The following is a 20,574-nucleotide window of genomic DNA, read 5'->3' as shown; positions in this document are numbered from 1 at the left end:
GCTATAATGTAATACAGTTCTTGATTAACCTTGAAAGAAGAGAAGGAAGGTGTTTCTTCAATTACAAAGGTTCAAGTCTTCTCTGTCGATATGATGCTCTGCATCATGAAAGGTTCAATTTTGACAACACAAAAATGGGCATTTGAAGAATGAATTTTCCATTAGATTATAGGATTAGGAAGGTATAATATCACTTAGTTATTCAACATTGGAATTAAAAAACCGGCTAATATCTTTATTAAAACAGTCAATTATTCTACACAGGTAGACATTAATTTGATGAAAGCCTTATAAATAAGGCAAAAATTCATTTCATTTTCCTATCTACCAAATAATGAATAAATTAACATAATTTGTTATCAGCACTGCTCTTAAGAGAGTAGCTGCCTTTTCAGTGTTTGGACAAATTAATGTAAACAAAGGGACTCAATTTGAGATTTTAGGTATAATGTAAATAGCAACTGATGGTTTATTTTAAGTATTGCTTCAAGGTTGATACTGGTGAATTTGGCTAGTGCACACATTCTTCTACTTTGCATACACATTCACCAAATATAAGGATATGTATAAAAAGTCGTTCACTCGGGTTATCTGGATTGGGGCATGGCATCTCTATTTCCTTCTTGTAGGAAGTTTGTGGCGCGCAGCACTTGCATAGTTTTTCTATCCTTGCATTCTTCTGCCTGTGAATAAGAAAAGTCTTATTGATGAGGTATGCATGTGTTTACCAAGTTAATTAGTTTAAAAATACAGAAATTGTTTCCTTGAGTATTGTAAATTTAAGAAATGGTTAATAATTAACACTAATACTATTGACTAATTGCATTTAGACATATATTGTTCATAGTGCTTTACAGGCCTCTCTCAGTGGTTTACAGAATCAACATATTGCCCCCAACAATATGAAGAAGGATGGAAGGCTGAGTCAACCTTGAGCCAGTTAGGATCAAACTCCTGGCAGTGGAATGCAGAGTTAGCCTGCAACACTGCATTCTAACTACTGCACCACCATAGCTCCAAGTAGCTCAACAGGCAAATAGTTTGATATATTGTACCACTTTCTGTACATAAAGATAGCCTAAACTTAGGAAATACATCATGTCAGTGAGAATTCTCTCCATATTTTTATGTAAAATATGTAGTGTGTGTGTGTGTGTGTATGTGTGTTCCTATGTGAGAGATGGTAGCCCTTTGAAAAATGTCTTAAAATGCTTCTAAAAGTTTTAATCAATTGTTATGAAAGGGAAACATACTTTTACATTTTTCTGAGTACTGTGTGGAATATCACACATGCTTACACTACATTCATACTATTTCCTTCCAGTGATCCAGTCAACTTTTTAAATGTAGCTAAACAATACTATACCAAATTATGCTATACCAGGGGTCCCCAACCCCTGGGCCATGGTCCACTACCTGGCCATGGTCTATTTGAAACTGGGCTGCATGAGTGGGTTGCGCAAGTTGAGCTGTGTGCGCAAGTGCGGGCACACCGACCCGCCGCTCATGCCACCCAATTTCCCTCCCCCTCCCAGTTGGGCCACTAAGCTGCAAAGGTTGGGGACCGTTGACCTATAGGTGACCCCCATTTAATAAACAGTCATTCAGTGACTGGACTTATGATGCAATCAATGAGTAGTGCATATGACTAGTTCTTCTACTTAAGAGCGTAATCATGATCCAGGAGATAACAGTTGGCTTGCAGTTGTGCCATTGCAGTATCCTGCAGTGATGTGATCACCATTTGCAACCTTCACTGCTGGCTTCCAACAAGCAAAGTCAGTGAGCAGGTGGCTACAAATGGTGATCCTGTGACCTTGCACTTAACAACATTGTGTGATTCATGTCTGGATGGCCACCCGAAATGCCAGAACTCTCATCACCAAGCAGTGTGATCTCACAATGTCATGCTTTTCAACAGCATTGCTTAGCAATGGAAATTCCAGTCAAGATTATTGTTGTTAAGTGGGGATTAGATGTATACGAAACTACTAAACAACAGGAACTTTGGGAAAGGTATGATCAAATTATAGATAGGGATTAGAGTTTTTCTTGTATTGATCTTTCATTAAAGATGAGCAAAAATAATCTGCCATCAACATATAAGCTATAGCTGAACAAATAAATAGAAGTATTTTATTAATATGACTTCTAATCAAGTAGTAGGCCTTTCGGTTGCTGGAAAATATTCAATATTATCTTATTTACCTTGTTGATGATGGACACATGCCTTCACAGCGGGTTAAAGTAACATTTGAAACACAACCCCTATAAAACACTGGTTCTTCATATTCAATAGTACTACATATGCCTGTAAAACATTAAAAACAGCAATTAATGTAAGTGTCTCCTTTTGGCATTAATGAAGATTTAGGCTTATATGTATTCTTACTACAAAGAGCTATTGCCACAGAGCGCTAATGCACAATGCAACACAGAACATACTAAGCACTAGATTTTACAACCGTTAGTCTTTGATTTAAACAATATATTAATAAATGCAGTCCTTATTGCTAAAGATCACATAACACAATATTGAAAAACAATTATTTTGCTTCAGAGAATTGGTCATAAAATATGAGTGATAGCTTTCTTTGCAAAACTGTATTATTTTAGATAAAGGTAAATGTTTCCCTGACGAGCCAGTCATGCTCGACTCTAGGAGGGAGTGCTCATCTCTGTTTCTTAGCCAAGAGAGCCAGCATTGTCCAAAACGCTTCTGTGGTCATGTGGCCAGCATGGCCACATGAAAGGCTGTTACCTTTCTACTGAAGTGGTACCTATTTATCTATTTGCATTTGCATTCTTTTGAACTTCTAGGTGGGCAGGATCTGGGGCAGGAAGATAAACTCACCCTGTCACACAATGTTTCAGTCTTGAACTTCCAACTTTCCAGTTGACAAGCCCAACCTTTAACCGCTAGGTCACGGCACTCCCATACTATTTTATAGGGCAGTAATGTATCTCAGATTCATATAAATTGGTCATTCTAAGATTTATAAAATAGTATGAAAAAGTTCCACTCTACATCTTGTTCAATAAGTTGAAATCTTTAAAAACTTTTGAGTTGAAAATTGAGTCTGTAGGCCTATATTTACTATGTTTTCCTTGGAAGCACTATTTCAGTAGACTAAAGTAAAGTATGTAGTTGACTAAAGCCTCAGAGAATAATCATTTAAACCCAGACATTCATTTGAGTTCAACCAACCTGGGCTTGTTGGGACTGGAGCACTGGTTGTAATATTAGGAACTGTAACTGAAAAAGAAAAACAAATCCAAGATTTAAAATTGCATCCAGAGTCACCAAACATCACAAATGTTTAGACAAACTCGTCATCGAACTCACATCATCCGTCAACTCGTTTTTTTCAAAAGGCTGGTACTGCTGAACACATTATTTTCTTGAGAGAAAGAACTTGCTTTGGAGTATTGATTTATTTAATGGCCCACAATTTAATGTTGGCTCTATTTCATGGAAGATTATCATTCTGTATAAAATGTCTTCAAATTATATAATGTAGAGTTCTCGACTTATACATCGGATATATTCCTTCCCACATGTACCCACCCATTCCCTTTGTAGTCTACATTGTAGTTTCCATTGGTTTGGAAAGTTCCCCAGCAGCCACTAGTACAAATTAAGGTGGAAGGATGTACTGATTGGTGGTGTCAATTCTACAAGAAGTCTTTGACTGACAGAAGTAATGGAGCTCAGAATTTCTGTTGTAAATCATTATAGTCATAAGTTGAGACACCCATTTGACTGGATCTGATTGTATGACTTTTTTTTTTTTGCAATGATTAAGTGAACTCTGTAATGTGTAAACAAATCCATGTATTTCAATGGGTACTTCTTGCCAGAAACCTGCTGAAAACAACTGGCAAAAGAAGTTATAAAATGTGACTGTGGGACACTGCAACTGACCATAAAGGGAGCTGGTTGCCAAACATCCAAAGCCTATGTTCTGACCTAAGCATAGTACACAATATTATCTGCGATAAATGTCCTACCTGTAAATGACTACTTCATCTTCAACTGCAATAATACATTGGCAAACAATAGATACAAATTCAAAGTAAACTGCTCCAAACTCGATTGCAGAAAATACGACTTCAGCAATAGAATGGTCAATGCCTGGAACACTCTATCTGATTCCGTTGTTAGTTCATGAAACCCCCTCTATCTTTAATCTTAAACTGTCCACTGTGGACCTCACACGTTTTCTACGAGGTCCCTAAGGGGGCGTGCATAAGCGCACTAACATGCTTCCCGTCCCTGTCCTACTGTCCCCATTGATATGTACTCATTTTTTGTGTTCATGGGCATGTTATACTTATTTATATCCATCTATTTGTACCAATCTCATGTGAAAATGTCCACATCTAGACTAATATCTATTACCTTGTACATGTTGACAATAAAATAAATAAATAAAGTGTTCATGTGACTCCAGGGATGTGCGCAGTCATCAGAATTCCAGAATCTGGTAGTAAGTACTGTAACTTTGGTGGAGTCTGTCATAACTTTGAACAGTCACAGGCACCAAGTCATTAAGTGAGGACTACACATATGTAGGGATGGATGCAATTGGATACAGTTTTATGAAAGTGATTATTTGTTTAATGTGTTACTTAATATTTTTTTGTTTAGCACTTTCTTATGTTAAGGTCTCACAAATCAATGCCTTTGCAATTCAGATGAATTAATTGTTAAAAAAAGACACCATTAATGAAATTGCAATATTTGCTATAAAATATATCAAAAGGGGGAAATCTGCATTCACTTTACTCACATACAAGTTATTTATTAATTACATTTGCAGGATTTATAGGTTGCTCCAATCAGAATCAAAACTCAATGGATACCCCTCTTCATAAGTTGGGATAGAAAGATAACCTAAAACAATGCAATACCTTATATCATAATCAATACATTTGCCTGTATAAGACCAGAGAATAAAATACAGCCAACAAAACATGGTTTAAAAATTCAATAGTTTGAGGGGGGAGGGGAAACGGAGACTCCCAAGTCTTCTTTAAATAGCCAGGTCCTAACAGACGTCTGGCTGGTCCTTCAAGATGAACAGAAAACTCTCTCCACAGGAAAACCAGCACTGTGAGATTGACTACCATGTTTAACAGAATCTTGCAAATCTGTTGATGCTTGTCTTTCCATCCTTCTTATACTTCAGGAAGACAGGGAGTATATTTTAATTCCCCCCCCCCCCAGGATTTAAGGAATGTTTCTGTCATCTTTGTTTATCAAACATTTTCTGAATATTTGCCTCAAGGCTGCCTCCCTGCCATTCTGCACCTCCAAAAGGGAAGGAGTTATTTGATAGTTCACGTCTCTTTGGACGTATATTGTATATCTTTTAGTTGTTATAGATGAAGAAATATAAGGGTAAAAAAAAAAAGGTCTCCGAGGGGTGAGGGTGCACTATAATATTTGTTTCTTTTTTTCCTTTTCTCTTTCTTTTTTTTGCATTTACTATTTTGTATTATTTGTATTTTTTAAAAAATAATAATAAAGGCTCTCTGGACATTATAAAACTTTGGATGGTATAAAAGCCCAAAGTTATTCACTATGAGATGGGTGGCAAATAAATTCAATATACAAACAAACAAACTATATGGGAATGGTAACCTTTTGGAGCCATCACAGCAGTGGTGGGATACGACCGGTACACCCTGGTATGGGTGTACCGGTGCCTGCTTGGAGTACCAGGTATCGTTCCTGTACAGTGTTCCGGAGGACCTGCCTGCCTGCCTGCTCTCCTTACCGCTATTTGAGCCGATCAGGGCTTTCGCGCATACACACGGAGCGTACGGCGCCTGTGCGATGCTCCGCCGAGCAACTGGAGCATCGCAGGCAATAAGTACACATACGTGTGCTGTGCGCTTTCACGTGGTGGACGCCAGGCCCCATTGGATCATACCGGTTGCGACAGGATCCGGAACCCACCACTGCATCACAGAGGATGTTTTATGAAAGCAACCCACCCACATTCTTCTGGAACTCAAAACTGATCTGGACAAATAGTTTTTGAGATGGGAAAGCACTTGTGATATATAAATTAGGGAAGCTTTTGATTAAGAAAATGAATTACAAAAAAGTTGTAAAACTGCATTTGCTTCTCTATGCCTGAATCACTCGATAAAAAAGAAGAACAAATAGCACTGGAGATGCTTTCCAAATTACGATGCAATGTGAGTCATGAAAATGTATACGTTATTCCTTTAATTCTTATATTTTCCTTTCCTATCCTTAATATATACTGGCACATAATTTTTGCTAGTATATTTTGAGTGGGTTTAAAGATAAAAATGAAGAAGCATTCCTAAGATCAGAAATTGTCCATTTGATTCTCAAGTGTTCCATGTCTGAAGGAGAAAAGAGAAGACTCAAGCCCAAGAGACATTTGTAAACTCACAATTGCCAATAAAAGAAAAAAGAGACTTTACATAGAAGGTACAGAAGACAAGCTGCTTGTGTTGTCCTCTGCTTTCTTGGATAGTAAAAAAAGTGATTGAGCATGTAGCTTATTAAATGCAGAGTCAGTTGATTACATGACTCAGTCATCTGTGCTAGAATGGAAAATAAATTCATTTCTATAGTTAAATGCTTAGTTAATGTCTCTCAACAGCTGCTGACAATTGAAGCACTAACTGTGGTGTTCAGTGTCAAGTTGTTATTACCCTAATGATTTGTCTATTAAACTATTCTACATTTAACACAACAATATTTTGTAAGCTGCTAATTAAAAACTTTTCTAATACAAAATAAGTCAGTTTGTTTTATGAAAATTAGAAAACTTGATCCCTTAAGTATCAGACAAAATTCTGCACATTATTTTGCATATGATTTTGCACATTACAAAATAATTGTTGTAATGTGCAAAATCAATAGTTACCTCAACTTTCCCATCAGCCAAGAAACACTTACCGCTAGTGTAAGGAGTGCTTGTGGAAGAAAAAGTAGTAGAAGTAAGAGTGACAGTAGGTGGCTCAGTAGTCCAAGTGGACCTGGTGGGTGTGGTTACTGGAGTGCTGGAGAAAGTAGAGGTTGCACTTGTTGGCATACTGGGAACCAAAGATGTGCTTAGACTTGTTTTCCAAGTAGTGCTAGGAAAAGACGAACTGGAGATATTAGGTGATCTTGCAGTGGTAAGAGAGGACACACCAATTGAAGTTGATTCTGTGGAAAAAGAGATTGAAAAGGCAGAACTTGAGAGATGAGAAGTTGAGAAGGTTGTCCGTTGTGGTGTTGAGAGAGCCGTCTTCCATCCTGTGGACAGAGAATATTGAAGTTACAGATACTTGTCAGAATGGGAGAATGAACTATTGCAAATATGGTACCAATAAAACAAGACTCCAGGAAGGAAAAAGGAGGCATTGCAAAGCAGGCAAAACATTAAAAAATACAGCTGACAAAAATTTGCATTAAAGCATTCTGGGATTTGCAACACATTATCAAATAGGAAACCAGAAAAAAATATGCAGAGGACAATGAAATAAAGAAGGGGAAAGTAGATTATTCCATTGAAAACAAATGGAATCTAAATTATACAATAAATCCTACAAAAACTATTTCCTTTTGAATCCCAGATACTGCAAAATAGTAACAGAGCATCGTATTTCCTTTATAGCCTTATTAGTAAAGGTGGGAATTCAGAGTTGTTGTGTCACTCACATTGAAAAAAGAAAACATGATGAAAGAGACACATAAAAATGGCAAATTACACTGGACAATAATTTTTTTTTCAAATGTTTTGCTTCCTGAAAAACTTTTGGTGATTATGATAGGCTTCTTCAAACTGAAATATAAATTCAGAACGACTGTATAATGTGGGAATCATGAAAAACATGAAATTTCTGAAGCATAATGTTTCTGACACATTGCATGAGTTCAATAGGGTCAAAAGATTTCTGCTGCTTATTTTTGTCTTATTCAATGTCTGATGCATCTCAGTCTCCAACAATAGGGAGCCAGGATTGATGGATTCCAGTTGTCCTGATATCATTTTTCCAGTGTGGCAATGTCCTGGGGAAATCTTTCACTATGTTTGTCACTGACTGCAGTTAGGTTTTTGGGAAAGAATTCCAAGTAGGAATGCACAAAAACCAATCTTTAGTGACATTTTGCACTTCATGTTCTGTATACTGTAAGAACTTTGTCAACTACTGCAGCTGAAAGTACTTAGGTGCTCTGTAGTTGTTCAGGAAATTCCCACCCTTGGATTTTTTCCGGGCAATTTTCTCTAGCCCCACTAACAGATCTTCAAATTGCTTGTCACTAATGACGTATTTTATCTGTGGGCCAACAAAAATGCCTTTTTAAATTTTTGCATCAGTGATTCTTGGAAATATTGGTCAAATAACAAAAAGCGTCTCCTTTCTTGTTCATCACCTTCAGAACATTTTTCATAAGTCTGAATTTTAAGTGAAACTTAGAACAAGTTTAAGTATTTTTGTCAGTCATCAAGTGGTTCATGTGCCACATTTTTCTGTCCTGAACCAAATTTCTCAGAGCATTTGCAGCATGACTACTATTAGGAGACAACTCATGAGCAAAACACAGCACACAGACTCTTAGACATTTAACAGTGGTTTATATACAACATGTACAGAAATATAGAGAAAGCAAATACCTGACAAGTAATCAATCTTCTTCTTAACTCTACACAGAGAACTTACCAATGGATACAAGGAGAGAGAAAAATGCCCTTATATAAAGGCTCCTTATATAAACACCTCCTAAAGACAACTGGCTATACCAATGCTGACTCATCTTCATTCATCAGACTTACATTTCATCAGCTTTACAGTTGCATCAACTTTACAGCTGGTCAGCTCTTAAATCTCACACCTTAACAAAATTCTTTTAGAGTGCCCATTTTCTTTTAATGTACTGCAACTCCTTTGTAGAGTTGTCCCATTTACATATGTAACAACATTGCTTGATATATCCAAGCTGCATTCCAAGCAACAGAGCTACTACTTTTAAATCTCTACAAATAACCCAGTTGTATGTGGTACACTGGATGTGCTTCAACAACAATTCCATCTGTTTATATGCTTCATTCATGTGTACAGCATAGGCAATAGAAATGAAAGAGTGTACATTGCCATTGTATAAAAACAGAATATTTCTGTAAAATGGTACATGATAGGTTATACACATTATTTTTGTGATTAGAAGCCAAAAATCTATAAGACACACCCAAAACTCTTCAGGAAGCAAAGTCTTTGTTGTCCAATTTTATTACAGGGATGAGGCAAGCTGAAAGAAGGAAGAGAAGTAGGACTGATGAAAATACTCCCGTGACAGATGAAATGCTGCTGAATCCAGCAGCCAAACTCAGCACTGGTGATCTTGATGGGTGTTGTGAACAATGTTGAAGGAAATGAATTCAAGGATGTCAGAACAGAGAAAAAGGAAATAAATAAAGGAAGGAAGCAACCAAGGTCAGAGGAGCACTGGGTGTGGACACATTCTGCTACTTGTAGCAGTGAATGTTGACAGTGCAGAATCAGTTTTTGATTTCATAGTGAAACGGAAGAACATTTGGCTGAAGGAAGGAAGGAGGGGAGGGAGGGAATGAAGGAAAGGAAGGAAAGAAAGGAAGGAAGGAAGAAAGGAAGGCAGAGGAAAATGAATTAAAAGTCAGAAGCATTAACTGGAGACATGGTAAATTAAAAAAGAGCTGAGGAGCCTGGGCTAGAAGATGAGTTTGCATTTAGGATGGTGGACAGGAGTTTCATAAGACGGTTGTTGAAAGAAAATGCCAGAAAAGGGAGGAAAGGGATCTTATGCCTATGCTATGCAAAGGCATTTGTGAGAGAAAGATGCCACAAAGAGGTACTGAACATGACAGCACAACTGGCTACTGGTATATCTATACCTGTCATGGTTGGTGGCAAACAGGCCAGAGTATTGGTGGTTAAGGTGGAGATACAGAGGGTAAATGGAGGAGTGTTGCTTGGCAAAAACATGGACAGAATTGCATTTATAGAAGGAGGGAGGGGGAGAAGGGGAGAGAGAGAGAGAGACAGAGAGAAGGGCAGGGGAGGGGAGGAAAAAGTTATTAAGAATAAGGGAAACTGGGTGAAGGCATGGGAACAAAGAAGTGAGATGAGCACAAGAGGAATGCAGTCCTATTCCTGCTTGTTGGGAGAAAATATAACATGCCCTGAAGAGGAGACCAAAGGACTTACACCCAAGATATCTGAAGGGCAACAACAGAGCAGAAGATGATATTCCTAAATCAAACAGCCAAACTTATCACTGCTATGGTCTGGGGTGATTCAACGGTCCTCAAAGTAGAAAAGGAAGACATGGACAAAAATGATGTTGGGGTGGTGCTCCTTGAAATAAGAATACCTCTAAGGACATTTGTCTAGACTTAGTTTTAAAAGGGTTTATATAGGTCATGGATGAGAAAGGAAGAAGGGCAGAAGGAAGGTAGTAGGAAGGGAGAGAGGGACAGAAGGAGCTGAGTAACTGGATCTGAGTGTAACCTCACATTCTGGGCATGCCTCAAAAGAAAGGTCATGGGTCACATTGGAAACATCAATATTTCTACTGTCACTGTGGCAGGCGGGAAGAAAGGGGAGGGTAAAAAATGGCAGGTGAGTCATATATAATATCTCACAAGTGCACTACGAAGGAAAGGTTATTAAGAAGCAGCTGACCAACCCAGGAATGTGGATGTATTGTTGCTTTTGTGAACAATTATATCATGCCTCAAAAAGAGGCCAAGAGGCAGAGCATGTGTGAGGTCCAAAGGGCCACATCAGAGCAGTAGAGTTGACAGAGTTGCTAAACCAAACAGCTCAACTTACCACTGGTACTCTTTATTGCTGTCGTCATTGACGTTGAAGGAGGCTGTATACTGGTGGTTTGGGTGCTTGTAGGTTGGGTGGGCCCAATAGGGCTGCTGGGTATTGAGGTGGTGGGAGTGATAGTTGTAGGCGTGGTGGTGTGGCTACTGGGGGAAGTGGGAAATATTGTTGGAGTCACTGTGGAAGTGGTTGGGAGAGATGTGCGGGTTGTAGAGGTGGTCAGTGTGATCGGGCTGGTGGAGGTTATGGTTGTCGAGATGGGTGTACTACTTGGTGTTGATTTTGTGGAGGTGGGCAGAGTAACAGGAGAGGTTTCTGTTGTGGTTTTTGGCATTGGAGTGGTTGCAGTCTGAGTTGCTTCCGTGGTCCTCGAAGTAGAAGTGGGCGAGATGGATGAATATGTTGGAGTCCGATGGCTTGATGACATTTCATGTGTTGAAGCTGCATGAGAGAGGAAATACAGATAGTAGCAGTGCATTGTCTGACTAGAATCTGTAGTCGTAAGGATACCCCTTAAATGTTTGTCTGGGCTAAGTATAATAGGTTTTACCTAGGTTGGTGGTGTGAAAAGTAATCCATATGGTTTCTAGTGTCATTGTTGAAGGATGGAAGGAAGGAGAGGGGGGGTGGGATGGAGGGATGATTAAGCGGGTAAAAGTGGAAAGGTGAGTGATAGCTAATGTCTGGCAGGTGCACTATGAATGAAGGTTATTAAGATGCAGCTGACCAACCCACGAATGTGCATGTATCACTGCTTTTTGTGAACAATTATATCATGCCTCAAAAGAGAGGCCAGGAGGCAGAGCATGTTTGAGGTGCGAAGGGCCACATCAGAGCAGTATATTTTGCAGAGTTGCTAAACCAAACATCTCAACTTACCACTGGTACTCTTTATTGCTGTTGTCATTGACGTTGAGGGAGGCTGTATACTAGTGGTTTGGGTGCTTGTAGGTTGGGTGGGCCCAATAGGGCTGCTGGGTATTGAGGTGGTGGGAGTGATAGTTGTAGGCATGGTGGTGTGGCTACTGGGGGAAGTGGGAAATGTTGTTGGAGTCACTGTGGAAGTGGTTGGGAGAGATGTGCGGGTTGTAGAGGTGGTCAGTGTGATCGGGCTGGTGGAGGTTATGGTTGTCGAGATGGGTGTACTACTTGGTGTTGATTTTGTGGAGGTGGGCAGAGTAACAGGAGAGGTTTCTGTTGTGGTTTTTGGCATTGGAGTGGTTGCAGTCTGAGTTGATGACGTAGTCCTCGAGGTAGAAGAGGGCGAGATGGATGAAAATGTTGGAGTCCTATGGCTTGATGACATTTCATGTGTTGAAGCTGCAAGAGAGAGGAAATACAGGTAGTAGCAGTGCATTGTGGGATGTGAATCTGTAGTCGTAAGGATGCCCCTCAAATATTTGTCTGGGCTAAGTATAAGACGATTTACCTAGATTGGTGGTGTGAAAAGTAATGCATATGGTTTCTAGTGTTACTGTCAAAGGAAGGAAGGAGGGGGGGAGTGCGGAAGAAATGAATGAGAGGGTAAAAGTGGAAAGGTGAGCGATATTTAATGTCTTGCAGGTGCACTATGAAGGGAGGGTTAGTAAGAAGCAGCTGACCAACCCAGGAATGTGGGTGTATCGTTGCTTTTGTGAACAATTATATCATGCCTCATAAGAGAGGCCAGGAGGCCCAGCATGTTTGATGTCTGAAGTGCCAAATCAGAGCAGTATAGTTTGCAGAGTTGCTAAACCAAACATCTCAACTTACCACTGGTACTCTTTATTGATGTTGTCATTGACGTTGAGGGAGGCTGTATACTAGTGGTTTGGGTGCTTGTAGATTGGGTGGGCCCAATAGGGCTGCTGGGTATTGAGGTGGTGGGAGTGATAGTTGTAGGCGTGGTGGTGTGGCTACTGGGGGAAGTGGGAAATATTGTTGGTGTCACTGTGGAAGTGGTTGGGAGAGATGTGCGAGTTGTAGAGGTGGTCAGGGTGATCGGGCTGGTGGAGGTTATGGTTGTTGGGATGGGTGTACTACTTGATGTTGATTTTGTGGAGGTTGAGGTGGGCAGAGTAACAGGAGAGGTTTCTGTTGTGGTTTTTGGCATTGGAGTGGTTGCAGTCTGAGTTGCTTCTGTGGTCCTCGAGGTAGTAGAGGGCGAGATGGATGAAAATGTGGGAGTCCGATGGCTTGATGACATTTCATGTGTTGAAGCTGCAAGAGAGAGGAAATACAAATAGTAGCAGTGCATTGTGGGGTGTGAATCTGTATTCGTAAGGATGCCCCTTAAATATTTGTCTGAGCTAAGTTTAAGAGGATTTACCTAGATTGGTGGTGTGAAAAGTTATCCATATGGTTTCTAGTGTCACTGTTGAAGGATGGAAGGAAGGAGAGGGGGGGTGGGATGGAGGGATGATTAAGCGGGTAAAAGTGGAAAGGTGAGTGATAGCTAATGTCTGGCAGGTGCACTATGAATGAAGGTTATTAAGATGCAGCTGACCAACCCACGAATGTGCATGTATCGCTGCTTTTTGTGAACAATTATATCATGCCTCAAAAGAGAGGCCAGGAGGCAGAGCATGTTTGAGGTGCGAAGGGCCACATCAGAGCAGTATATTTTGCAGAGTTGCTAAACCAAACATCTCAACTTACCACTGGTACTCTTTATTGCTGTTGTCATTGACGTTGAGGGAGGCTGTATACTAGTGGTTTGGGTGCTTGTAGGTTGGGTGGGCCCAATAGGGCTGCTGGGTATTGAGGTGGTGGGAGTGATAGTTGTAGGCATGGTGGTGTGGCTACTGGGGGAAGTGGGAAATGTTGTTGGAGTCACTGTGGAAGTGGTTGGGAGAGATGTGCGGGTTGTAGAGGTGGTCAGTGTGATCGGGCTGGTGGAGGTTATGGTTGTCGAGATGGGTGTACTACTTGGTGTTGATTTTGTGGAGGTGGGCAGAGTAACAGGAGAGGTTTCTGTTGTGGTTTTTGGCATTGGAGTGGTTGCAGTCTGAGTTGATGACGTAGTCCTCGAGGTAGAAGAGGGCGAGATGGATGAAAATGTTGGAGTCCTATGGCTTGATGACATTTCATGTGTTGAAGCTGCAAGAGAGAGGAAATACAGGTAGTAGCAGTGCATTGTGGGATGTGAATCTGTAGTCGTAAGGATGCCCCTCAAATATTTGTCTGGGCTAAGTATAAGACGATTTACCTAGATTGGTGGTGTGAAAAGTAATGCATATGGTTTCTAGTGTTACTGTCAAAGGAAGGAAGGAGGGGAGGAGTGCGGAAGAAATGAATGAGAGGGTAAAAGTGGAAAGGTGAGCGATATTTAATGTCTGGCAGGTGCACTATGAAGGGAGGGTTAGTAAGAAGCAGCTGACCAACCCAGGAATGTGGGTGTATCGTTGCTTTTGTGAACAATTATATGATGCCTCAAAAGAGAGGCCAGGAGGCCCAGCATGTTTGATGTCTGAAGTGCCAAATCAGAGCAGTATAGTTTGCAGAGTTGCTAAACCAAACATCTCAACTTACCACTGGTACTCTTTATTGATGTTGTCATTGACGTTGAGGGAGGCTCTATACTAGTGGTTTGGATGCTTGTAGATTGGGTGGGCCCACTAGGGCTGCTGGGTATTGAGGTGGTGGGAGTGATAGTTGTAGGCGTGGTGGTGTGGCTACTGGGGGAAGTGGGAAATATTGTTGGTGTCACTGTGGAAGTGGTTGGGAGAGATGTGCGGGTTGTAGAGGTGGTCAGGGTGATTGGGCTGGTGGAGGTTATGGTTGTTGGGATGGGTGTACTACTTGATGTTGATTTTGTGGAGGTTGAGGTGGGCAGAGTAACAGGAGAGGTTTCTGTTGTGGTTTTTGGCATTGGAGTGGTTGCAGTCTGAGTTGCTTCCGTGGTCCTCGAGGTAGTAGAGGGCGAGATGGATGAAAATGTGGGAGTCCGATGGCTTGATGACATTTCATGTGTTGAAGCTGCAAGAGAGAGGAAATACAAATAGTAGCAGTGCATTGTGGGGTGTGAATCTGTAGTCGTAAGGATGCCCCTTAAATATTTGTCTGGGCTAAGTTTAAGAGGATTTACCTAGATTGGTGGTGTGAAAAGTAATGCATATGGTTTCTAGTGTCACTGTTGAAGGATGGAAGGAAGGAGAGGGGGGGTGGGATGGAGGGATGATTGAGCGGGTAAAAGTGGAAAGGTGAGTGATGGCTAATGTCTGGCAATTGCACTATGAAGGAAGGTTATTAAGAAGCAGTTGACCAACCCACGAATGTGCGTGTATCACTGCTTTGTGTGAACAATTATATCATGCCTCAAAGGAGAGGCCAGGAGGCAGAGCATGTTTGAGGTCCAAAGGGCCAAATCAGAGCAGTATATTTTGCAGAGTTGCTAAACAAAACATCTCAACTTACCACTGGTACTCTTTATTGATGTCGTCATTGAAATTGAGGGAGGCTGTATACTGGTGGTTTGGGTGCTTGTAGGTTGGGTGGGCCCAATAGGGCTGCTGGGTATTGAGGTGGTGGGAGTGATAGTTGTAGGCATGGTGGTGTGGCTACTGGGGGAAGTGGGAAATGTTGTTGGAGTCACCGTGGAAGTGGTTGGGAGAGATGTGCGGGTTGTAGAGGTGGTCAGTGTGATCGGGCTGGTGGAGGTTATGGTTGTCGAGATGGGTGCACTGCTTGGTGTTGATTTTGTGGAGGTGGGCAGAGTAACAGGAGAGGTTTCTGTTGTGGTTTTAGGCATTGGAGTGGTTGCAGTCTGAGTTGCTTCCGTGGTCCTCGAAGTAAAAGTGGGCGAGATGGATGAATATGTTGGAGTCCTATGGCTTGATGACATTTCATGTGTTGAAGCTGCAAGAGAGAGGAAATACAGGTAGTAGCAGTGCATTGTGGGATGTGAATCTGCAGTCGTAAGGATACCCCTTAAATGTTTGTCTGGGCTAAGTATAAGAGGATTTACCTAGATTGGTGGTGTGAAAAGTAATGCATATGGTTTCTAGTGTTACTGTCGAAGGACGGAAGGAAGGAGGGAGGGAGGAAGAAATGAATGAGAGGGTAAAAGTGGAAAGGTGAGCGATAGCTAATGTCTGGCAGGTGCACTATGAATGGAAGGTTAGTAAGAAGCAGCTGACCAACCCAGGAATGTGGGTGTATTGTTGCTTTTGTGAACAATTATATCATGCCTCAAAAGAGAGGCGAGGAGGCACAGCATGTTTGATGTCTGAAGTGCCAAATCAGAGCAGTATAGTTTGCAGAGTTGCTAAACCAAACATCTCAACTTACCACTCGTACTCTTTATTGCTGTCGTCATTGACGTTGAGCGAGGCTGTATACTAGTGGTTTGGGTGCTTGTAGGTTGGGTGGGCCCAATAGGGCTGCTGGGTATTGAGGTGGTGGGAGTGATAGTTGTAGGCGTGGTGGTGTGGCTACTGGGGGAAGTGGGAAATGTTGTTGGAGTCACTGTGGAAGTGGTTGGGAGAGATGTGCGGATTGAAGAGGTGGTCAGTGTGATCGGGCTGGTGGAGGTTATGGTTGTCGAGATGGGTGTACTACTTGGTGTTGATTTTGTGGAGGTGGGCAGAGTAACAGGAGAGGTTTCTGTTGTGGTTTTTGGCATTGGAGTGGTTGCAGTCTGAGTTGCTTCCGTGGTCCTTGAGGTAGAAGAGGGCGAGATGGATGAAAATGTTGGAGTCCTATGGCTTGATGACATTTCATGTGTTGAAGCTGCAAGAGAGAGGAAATACAGGTAGTAGCAGTGCATTGTGGGATGTGAATCTGTAGTCGTAAGGATACCCCTTAAATGTTTGTCTGGGCTAAGTATAAGAGGATTTACCTATATTGGTGGTGTGAAAAGTTATCCATATGGTTTCTAGTGTCACTGTTGAAGGATGGAAGGAAGGAGAGGGGTGGGTGGGATGGAGGGATGATTAACCGGGTAAAAGTGGAAAGGTGAGTGATATCTAATGTCTGGCAGGTGCACTATGAAGGAAGGTTATTAAGAAGCAGCTGGCCAACCCACGAATGTGCATGTATCACTGCTTTTTGTGAACAATTATATCATGCCTCAAAAGAGAGGCCAGGAGGCAGAGCATGTTTGAGGTCCGAAAGGCCACATAAGAGCAGTATATTTTGCAGAGTTGCTAAACCAAACATCTCAACTTACCACTGGTACTCTTTATTGCTGTCGTCATTGAAATTGAGGGAGGCTGTATACTGGTGGTTTGGGTGCTTGTGGGTTGGGTGGGCCTAATAGGGCTGCTGGGTATTGAGGTGGTGGGAGTGATAGTTGTAGGCGTGGTGGTGTGGCTACTGGGGGAAGTGGGAAATGTTGTTGGAGTCACCGTGGAAGTGGTTGGGAGAGATGTGCGGGTTGTAGAGGTGGTCAGTGTGATCGGGCTGGTGGAGGTTATGGTTGTCGAGATGGGTGCACTGCTTGGTGTTGATTTTGTGGAGGTGGGCAGAGTAACAGGAGAGGTTTCTGTTGTGGTTTTTGGCATTGGAGTGGTTGCAGTCTGAGTTGCTTCCGTGGTCCTCGAAGTAAAAGTGGGCGAGATGGATGAATATGTTGGAGTCCTATGGCTTGATGACATTTCATGTGTTGAAGCTGCAAGAGAGAGGAAATACAGGTAGTAGCAGTGCATTGTGGGATGTGAATCTGCAGTCGTAAGGATACCCCTTAAATGTTTGTCTGGGCTAAGTATAAGAGGATTTACCTAGATTGGTGGTGTGAAAAGTAATGCATATGGTTTCTAGTGTTACTGTCGAAGGACGGAAGGAAGGAGGGAGGGAGGAAGAAATGAATGAGAGGGTAAAAGTGGAAAGGTGAGCGATAGCTAATGTCTGGCAGGTGCACTATGAATGGAAGGTTAGTAAGAAGCAGCTGACCAACCCAGGAATGTGGGTGTATTGTTGCTTTTGTGAACAATTATATCATGCCTCAAAAGAGAGGCGAGGAGGCACAGCATGTTTGATGTCTGAAGTGCCAAATCAGAGCAGTATAGTTTGCAGAGTTGCTAAACCAAACATCTCAACTTACCACTGGTACTCTTTATTGCTGTCGTCATTGAAATTGAGGGAGGCTGTATACTGGTGGTTTGGGTGCTTGTGGGTTGGGTGGGCCTAATAGGGCTGCTGGGTATTGAGGTGGTGGGAGTGATAGTTGTAGGCGTGGTGGTGTGGCTACTGGGGGAAGTGGGAAATATTGTTGGAGTCACTGTGGAAGTGGTTGGGAGAGATGTGCGGGTTGTAGAGGTGGTCAGTGTGATCGGGCTGGTGGAGGTTATGGTTGTTGAGATGGGTGTACTACTTGGTGTTGATTTTGTGGAGGTTGAGGTGGACAGAGTAACAGGAGAGGTTTCTGTTGTGGTTTTTGGCATTGGAGTGGTTGCAGTCTGAGTTGCTTCCGTGGTCCTCGAGGTAGAAGAGGGCGAGATGGATGAAAATGTTGGAGTCCTATGGCTTGATGATATTTCATGTGTTGAAGCTGCAAGAGAGAGGAAATACAGGTAGTAGCAGTGCATTGTCTGACTGGAATCTGTAGTTGTAAGGATACCCCTTAAATGTTTGTCTGGGCTATGTATAAGAGGATTTACCTAGATTGGTGGTGTGAAAAGTAATGCATATGGTTTCTAGTGTTACTGTCAAAGGAAGGAAGGAGGAGGGAGGGAGGGAGGGAGGGAGGAAGAAATGAATGAGAGGGTAAAAGTGGAAAGGTGAGCGATATTTAATGTCTTGCAGGTGCACTATGAAGGGAGGGTTAGTAAGAAGCAGCTGACCAACCCATGAATGTGTGTGTATTGTTGCTTTTGTGAACAATTATACCGTGCCTCAGAAGAGAGGCCAGGAGGCACAGCATGTTTGATGTCCGAAGTGCCAAATCAGAGCAGTATAGTTTGCAGAGTTGCTAAACCAAACATCTGAACTTACCACTGGTACTCTTTATTGCTGTTGTCATTGATGTTGAGGGAGGCTGTATACTAGTGGTTTGGGTGCTTGTAGGTTGGGTGGGCCCAATAGGGCTGCTGGGTATTGAGGTGGTGGGAGTGATAGTTGTAGGCATGGTGGTGTGGCTACTGGGGGAAGTGGGAAATGTTGTTGGAGTCTCTGTGGAAGTGGTTGGGAAAGATGTGCGGGTTGTAGAGGTGGTCAGTGTGATCGGGCTGGTGGAGGTTATGGTTGTCGAGATGGGAGTACTACTTGGTGTTGATTTTGTGGAGGTGGGCAGAGTAACAGGAGAGGTTTCTGTTGTGGTTTTTGGCATTGGAGTGGTTGCAGTCTGAGTTGCTTCCGTGGTCCTCGAGGTAGAAGAGGGTGAGATGGATGAAAATGTTGGAGTCCTATGGCTTGATGACATTTCATGTGTTGAAGCTGCAAGAGAGAGGAAATACAGGTAGTAGCAGTGCATTGTGGGATGTGAATCTGCAGTCGTAAGGATACCCCTTAAATGTTTGTCTGGGCTAAGTATAAGAGGATTTACCTAGATTGGTGGTGTGAAAAGTAATGCATATGGTTTCTAGTGTTACTGTCGAAGGACGGAAGGAAGGAGGGAGGGAGGAAGAAATGAATGAGAGGGTAAAAGTGGAAAGGTGAGCGATAGCTAATGTCTGGCAGGTGCACTATGAATGGAAGGTTAGTAAGAAGCAGCTGACCAACCCAGGAATGTGGGTGTATTGTTGCTTTTGTGAACAATTATATCATGCCTCAAAAGAGAGGCGAGGAGGCACAGCATGTTTGATGTCTGAAGTGCCAAATCAGAGCAGTATAGTTTGCAGAGTTGCTAAACCAAACATCTCAACTTACCACTGGTACTCTTTATTGCTGTCGTCATTGACGTTGAGGGAGGCTGTATACTAGTGGTTTGGGTCCTTGTAGGTTGGGTGGGCCCAATAGGGCTGCTGGGTATTGAGGTGGTGGGAGTGATAGTTGTAGACGTGGTGGTGTGGCTACTGGGGGAAGTGGGAAATGTTGTTGGAGTCACTGTGGAAGTGGTTGGGAGAGATGTGCGGGTTGTAGAGGTGGTCAGTGTGATCGGGCTGGTGGAGGTTATGGTTGTCGAGATGGGTGTACTACTTGGTGTTGATTTTTTGGAGGTGGGCAGAGTAACAGGAGAGGTTTCTGTTGTGGTTTTTGGCATTGGAGTGGTTGCAGTCTGAGTTGCTTCCGTGGTCCTCGAGGTAGAAGAGGGCGAGATGGATGAAAATGTTGGAGTCCTATGGCTTGATGACATTTCATGTGTTGAAGCTGCAAGAGAGAGGAAATACAGGTAGTAGCAGTGCATTGTGGGATGTGAATCTGTAGTCGTAAGGATACCCCTTAAATGTTTGTCTGGGCTAAGTATAAGAGGATTTACCTATATTGGTGGTGTGAAAAGTTATCCATATGGTTTCTAGTGTCACTGTTGAAGGATTGAAGGAAGGAGAGGGGGGGTGGGATGGAGGGATGATTAAGCGGGTAAAAGTGGAAAGGTGAGTGATATCTAATGTCTGACAGGTGCACTATGAAGGAAGGTTATTAAGAAGCAGCTGGCCAACCCACGAATGTGCATTTATCACTGCTTTTTGTGAACAATTATATCATGCCTCAAAAGAGAGGCCAGGAGGCAGAGCATGTTTGAGGTCCGAAGGGCCACATAAGAGCAGTATATTTTGCAGAGTTGCTAAACAAAACATCTCAACTTACCACTGGTACTCTTTATTGCTGTCGTCATTGAAATTGAGGGAGGCTGTATACTGGTGGTTTGGGTGC

The 20,574-nt window shown here is 42.2% G+C and overlaps 1 protein-coding gene across 2 annotated transcripts; it reads right to left on the bottom strand.

Moving 5' to 3' along the window:
* Positions 1-7: 7 nt before the first annotated feature.
* Positions 8-19,678, bottom strand: LOC309382663 (uncharacterized protein). Of its 2 annotated transcripts, none has more exons than XM_081934385.1 (5): positions 19,630-19,678; positions 6,947-7,198; positions 3,209-3,256; positions 2,209-2,311; positions 8-683 (listed from the first exon to the last, which is right to left on the bottom strand). In XM_081934385.1, exons 1-5 carry the CDS (start codon positions 19,655-19,657, stop codon positions 512-514), a joined length of 603 nt encoding a protein of 200 aa, XP_081790511.1. In that variant the 5' UTR covers positions 19,658-19,678; the 3' UTR covers positions 8-511. The 2 variants fall into 2 exon arrangements, with proteins under 2 accessions (XP_081790511.1, XP_081790510.1); XM_081934384.1 differs by lacking the exon at positions 19,630-19,678 and adding an exon at positions 10,846-10,977.
* Between the last annotated feature and the right edge of the window lie 896 nt (positions 19,679-20,574).

The sequence above is a fragment of the Natrix helvetica genome (genome assembly GCF_964273705.1).
Source record: "Natrix helvetica genome assembly, chromosome: 1".
In the NCBI taxonomy this organism is placed as follows: domain Eukaryota; kingdom Metazoa; phylum Chordata; class Lepidosauria; order Squamata; family Natricidae; genus Natrix; species Natrix helvetica.
Note: the sequence above shows the minus strand (reverse complement) of the source record. Positions and strands in the feature narration are given on the sequence as shown.